We start from the raw sequence: 6,289 nt of genomic DNA, 5'->3' as shown, positions 1-6,289 counted from the left end.
AGTTATAGTTTAATCGTCTAGTCTATTCATATTTCATATGAATATAAATAGTTTTAGATATTATAATTAAATGTTTTTATTTATTTACTATTAAATTATAAATTGTATTTTTTTTCTCAAACACACAAATTATGCGAAAACTAATACCTTATTATTCTACATGAGTCTAATACTAACCAGATAAATTTGAATTAATAAAAGAAAAAAATAAAATAAACTGAAAACTAAAAATTAAATATTTATATAAGTCAAACACCTATCATATTAGGAAAAAATTGAGACAATAGGCTACCCACGTAACAAAATAAAACCTTTAACAAAAGTTGCCTCACTTTTATAAAATGCATGAACCATTTTTATAAGTAACATATTTTAAAATCAATGCTATAAACTTATAAAGTCATATATCAATTTGATTGTTTACATTATAAATTGATTTTTAATAATAAAATTCTTTTACGATATCAAAGTGAAGAGAACTTATAAATATTAAAATAAAAACAAAAATAAGATTAGTGATATGTAAAACCGTATGTAAAATGTTTTTCACACTTTTACTGTTGACAATGTGTCCAAATTTGATTGGTAATTTTGACCTTTCAGAACCCTCATTTATGATTTATGTGGACAGATATGTCAGCCGACAACTTGGAGGTCGGCAGCTGTCGGCCGGTGACGGGGGAGTCGAAACTGGGAAGATCCGCATCACTTCTCTCCTAACGATACAAAAACATGTGGTCTCTCGTTTCAATCATACTTCAAACTTTCATCATTAAACTAATATTTCTTTCTTAAACAATCAGATCGGTTCATAATGTTTTATTCCTATAATTAGTAGTATTATACTGTTCTTCGATCTCCTTTCCAGTTTCCAAATCCATTGCTAGCACCTTTCGACCTAAATTCTTCTTCCCTCCCTACATCCGTACACTTTTTATCTTGCTAAGATTTGGGGATAATTTGAATTCAACTGTGCGGTTTTTTTTCTTCTTAAAATGGTATGAGAGGTGCCGAAAGTGGGGCGTTTTGTGTCACATTCGTATACGAGGAACCCTAAATTGATTGATGTTGTTTTCGAGTATAAAGTATTCATTTGGTGAAGCCTCATCATTTGATGATTCTGTTTTTCCTGATTAGATAACAGGTAAACCATTCACTTTATCCGTTTATCACGGAGTTATTCGCTTCTTCACATTTCAGTTTTATTGTATACTTTAAATGGAAATTGCGGTGTCAATTTTGATTTCTTTTGTAAACTTTTGTTCTGGAGATCTACGAAGATTAACTGATGACACTTTAAAGTTGTTTTGTGTATGTAAATGGTAATATATGTTTCGGTTTTTGCTCTATCTGTTAAATGTTATCGCCTGTTCATCATTTTTAAACGTTTGATGAGGTCTGCCTGTTCATATTCACTTGATTGATTGTAATTCGTGATAAATTCTAATGATTTCAGGTAATCTGAAGTTCTGTTATCATCTATCTCATCATCTGCTGGTTGATGTAAATCATGGAGCATTCAGAAATTGAAGAGACCTTGTTTGCACTTGGTGAACCAAAGGTACTTCCCTACAATGGTAATGATTACAGGGTCCCCAACACAACACCTGCTAATTCATAGCAATGTTATTGTAGTTACATGGAGGAATGTGCACAACGCTCTCCTTTATCTATGTCAAAGTATTGGGCATCTTTCCCGACCTTGAAGCAGCCAGACCTAGAAGCACTTCAGGAATTCAAGCATTATGTTCTTTGCATATTGCATTAGAGAAGACAAAGACTATTCTTCAACATTGTGCAGAATGCAGTAAACTTTACCTTGTAAAATCTCTCCCCTCAAATTCTGAAACTTGTTTTTCTTTTTGAAACCTCTGTATATCTTATGGGATATGGATCTTTTGCAGGCTATAACAGGAGACTCTGTTGTTCTGAAATTTGAGAAAGCAAGATCTGCTCTAGAAGATAGTCTTAGAAGAGTTGAAGATATTGTCCCACAATCAATAGGTTGTCAGATTTCTGAGATTTTAGGTGAACTTGAAGGAATAGAGTTTTCACTGGATCCATTAGAGAAACAAATAGGTGATGAGATAATTGGATTGTTGCAAGAAGGGAGAAATTTAAACAGCAGCAGTGACATGAACGAGTTAGAAACTTTCCATCAAGCTGCATCAAGGCTTAATATCACTTCTTCAAGAGGAGCTCTTCGAGAAAGAAGGGCTCTGAAGAAACTTATAGAGAAAGCTAGAATTGAAGATGACAAAAGGAAAGAATCCATTATAGCTTATCTGTTGCATCTCATGAGAAAATACTCAAAAGTATTCAGAAGTGAATTCTCAGATGATAATGATTCACAAGGTGGGTCAACTCCTTGTTCACCTACAGTCAATGGATCTTTCACAAATGGTTTCGACAGACAGCTGTCAAAGATGAGTTCTTTTAACTTCAAACCAAACTTTAGAAGATCCGGGCAGATGTCGGTGCCGCCCGAAGAACTAAGGTGCCCGATATCATTACAACTGATGTATGATCCGGTTATTATTGCTTCCGGGCAGACGTACGAGAGGGTTTGCATTGAGAAATGGTTTGGAAACGGGCACAACACCTGCCCGAAAACTCGCCAGCATTTGGCTCATCTTTGTTTGACTCCTAATTACTCTGTCAAGGGTCTAGTTGCTAATTGGTGTGAACAGAATGGAGTTTTGGTGCCCGAAGGTCCACCGGATTCCCTGGACGTCAACTACTGGAACATATCTTTTTCAGAAACCGAGTCTGCGAATACAAGTTTGGTTGAAAACATTGGATCCTTTAATGAGGGAGAAAGAGATGGAGATGAAGATGAAGATGAAGATGAGGTTCTGCCTGAGCGTTTTTTGAGTGTTTTGGACAGGGGGGATGAGAGGAAGAAACTTAAAGTTGTGGACCAGATACGACATTTGTCGAAAGATGATGAAGAGGCTCGAATCTTTATGGGTGAAAATGGTGTTGTTGAAGCTCTAATACGTTTTTTTGAGTCAAGTGTGCGTGAAAGAAAGATTGTTGCACAAGAAAGTGCAGCCATGGCTCTCTTCAACCTCTCTCTTAATAACAACAGGTATGTTTCATGTTTGAATGTTTTGCAATTTTGGTACCAGAATGTTCTTTTTTTCTTTTAATTTCGATCACTGTTTCAAATAAAATGACTATATTACCATTTTTAGGAGGAGGTGATGGGGGGCCAATTTGATTTTAATAATTTTATAAAGAGTAGATTACATTTTTGGTCATTAAGTGTATAGCTTATTTTTATGATTTTGTTTTTACTTGCAATTTTGGTCATTATTTGAGGTTTTTGGTAATTATTTCAAGAAAATGACTATTTTTTGGACCAAAACTCTAAAAATGAGTTAAGATGACTATTTTACTTTGAACGGACAATGTTATAGTAAGGACCAAAATTGCAAGAGACAAATTTTTGGGACAAAAATTGCAAACATCAGCACCACTTAGGAACGAACGATATAATTTACTCTTATAAATACAAAATAACTGATAAAAGTTTGTAAAAAAAGTTAGATAAAGGGTAAAATAGCCATTTTATTTAAAATGGGGACCAAAGTTGTTATAAAACGTCAAAAGAGGGACCAAAAAAAAAAGAGATACATAGGGACATTTTTGTAATTTACTGTTTTATTATAGTAACGATGGAAGTTATTTCAGGAACAAAGAAAACATGGTAGCAGCCGGAGTACTTCCATTGCTGGAGGAGATGATCAGAAATTCCAGTTCTCCAGCGGCGGCTGCCGCCCTGTACATGAACCTTTCCTCTTTAGAACAAGCGAAACCCGTGATCGGTTCAAGTGATGCGATTCCATTCCTGATCCACATCCTCGAAAACGGGTCGGAATCGGAATCGAAATCCGACGCCCTTCATGCTGTGTATCATCTTTCAACCTGCAATTCCAACATCCAGCGGTTGGTGTCATTCGGAATCCTGAATGCCCTTCAGCCACTGATGGATGACGAAACATGGAGTGAGACAGTGATAGCCGTGTTAACCAACATGGCTAATAACTTAGCCCTAGCCAGAGAGGAGATGGTATCGGCTCATGGTTTGGTGAGTCGGCTGTCAACGGTTCTTGATGTTGGTGAGCCGATGGTTCAAGAGCAAGCTGCGGGTTGTCTCTTGATTTTGTGTACGGAAAATGATAAGTGTATTCAGATGGTGCTTCAAGAAGGGGTAATTCCATCTTTAGTCGCGATTTCGGCTAATGGAACAGTCAGAGGGAGACAAAAGGCGGAGAAACTGTTGATGCTGTTTAGGGAGCACCGCCAGCGGGAGCCACCGGCGGATCGTGGTGGTGGCTCGCCGGAGATGGGTGTGGGTGTGGGTGTGGGCCGGGTTGATGAAGAAGCGAAGGGTTTGAGTAAGTCGGTGTCGGTGTCAAGGAGAAAAATGGGGAGATCTTGGAGTTCTTTATGGAGAAACAAGAGTTTCTTAGTGCACCAATGTTGACGACTATCTCTATGTCTATAACTTTGTTGCAACTTGTAAATTCTTTTAATCTATTTTACTTTTATTTATTTGTTATATGCATGAATATAATAATTTAAATTCCTTTTACCAAGGACAGTCGTGACATTTTTCCAAATTATATAAATAAATAAATAAATCCTATTAGATAATAGAGATGGAACGTGAATATTTTACACTTGACGAGTTGGATCGATACCAACTAATTTGTAATTGAAACATTATAGATTTTAGTTATTTTGGTTTACGTATTATAATCGGTTTTGTCCACTTTTATATCAGCCTGATTGAGCTTTCCTTCGATTTTATACGTAAAGTAAATAAAACACGTCGTAACATTTTATCAAGTCTTTCTAATAATAAATTGTATATTCTTTTCTCTTGAGTTTTCATCCATTTCACTGCTAGGATGCAGCGTGACCCTAGCTAAAGTTATATTTAAATTTTAGAAAAATAAAAAACGTATGGTAGTGTCTCATACTCTCATTATTATTAAAAAAAACATTATACTATTTATGTGTAAATTAAAATTTTTGTTTAAATTAAACGTTTCACTACAAGATAACCAGAGAAAACTGTTTAAAACATTTCCAATCATACTTTACTTTTTAAAATATAGAAACAAAATTTAGAGGAATTAATCCCCAATCCCACTCTTTTTCACTATCTATTTCTCTTTCACCATTTTTTAATTTTTATTTTTTTAAATATTCCTTCTAGTTATAAGGTTTTACAAATTTTTCTAACATTTTTTTCGTTACAATATCATTAAAATTTATACTATTTGAATAAATATAACCAAATAAAAAGTTCTAAAAGTTCTTATAAAAATAATTCTAAGTTATTTATGATATTAATAAAAAAACATTTTATTAAATATATAATTTCATTCATAATATATTAAATAAATATTATATATATATTTGAAAGAAATATAAAACATACATTTAAAAAAACATACATATTCATAGGTTAGAATATTTTTCCCGATCAATTAATATACTTCGTAGACACGATGTGAACATTTTTGTCTTTTATGCATTTATACCAAACAATAAATTGTTGAAATCAAGTATCTTCATTTATCGTTGTTTTAACATCTAGATCCAGTTTACCAGACTATTAGATTACTAATAAGGTAATATATATATATATATATATATATATATATATATATATATATATATATATATATATATATATATATATATATATATATATATATATATATATAAAAGGAGGATACTTCTTGGAAATAGTGTCTAACAGTGTCTAACCAGGGTGGGTTTAATTTCTTAACCATGGTCACAACTTCATCTTTGATCCTTCCAAAGATCGGTTTGCCGGCCATTAGGGAATCGATGCTTTTCTTTTTTCCGCCGTCCTTATCCAAACCTGCTGCTTGAAACCACTGTTTTTTCCATCACCGCCACATTCTCGATTGTTTTGATTTTAACGCAACAGATATTCCACCGCCTTAACATAGGTATGCATTTGAAAGAGCCCTTCTTTCTTCCACAGCTCCCTAAAATTCTCCAAACCTTCTCCCCTCTTACTTTTTAAAAGAAATTGACACACAAAGGCCACAAATCGAACTCGCAGGAGTTCTGATCTCTCGATTCCTCTATGGTACCACCGGAGAGTGCAGTCGATCGATCACTCAGTTCGCCTCTATGATTCTGGTATGTCCGACGCCGCCGAGTATAGCACTCCGATGAGTCTCCCTCCACCGCTGCAGAAGTTGACGAGCCCTAAATAGATTCCACCGCTACTGCTTCG

At 34.5% G+C, this 6,289-nt stretch overlaps 1 protein-coding gene across 3 annotated transcripts; it reads left to right on the top strand.

Moving 5' to 3' along the window:
- The first annotated feature begins 623 nt into the window (after nucleotides 1-623).
- LOC145034923 (U-box domain-containing protein 45-like) lies at nucleotides 624-4,567 on the top strand. Of its 3 annotated transcripts, none has more exons than XM_078983488.1 (5): nucleotides 624-737; nucleotides 1,457-1,561; nucleotides 1,636-1,821; nucleotides 1,905-3,091; nucleotides 3,697-4,567. In XM_078983488.1, exons 2-5 carry the CDS (start codon nucleotides 1,511-1,513, stop codon nucleotides 4,490-4,492), a joined length of 2,220 nt encoding a protein of 739 aa, XP_078839614.1. In that variant the 5' UTR covers nucleotides 624-737; nucleotides 1,457-1,510; the 3' UTR covers nucleotides 4,493-4,567. The 3 variants fall into 3 exon arrangements, with proteins under 3 accessions (XP_078839614.1, XP_078839613.1, XP_078839615.1); XM_078983487.1 differs by having other exon boundaries at nucleotides 628-1,144; XM_078983489.1 differs by having other exon boundaries at nucleotides 642-734.
- The last annotated feature ends 1,722 nt before the right edge of the window (nucleotides 4,568-6,289 follow it).

This window comes from Lactuca saligna, chromosome 3 (genome assembly GCF_052625555.1).
Source record: "Lactuca saligna cultivar CGN05327 chromosome 3, ASM5262555v1, whole genome shotgun sequence".
In the NCBI taxonomy this organism is placed as follows: domain Eukaryota; kingdom Viridiplantae; phylum Streptophyta; class Magnoliopsida; order Asterales; family Asteraceae; genus Lactuca; species Lactuca saligna.
The sequence above is the reverse complement of the archived record's forward strand: the minus strand, read 5'-3'. Positions and strand labels throughout refer to the sequence as shown.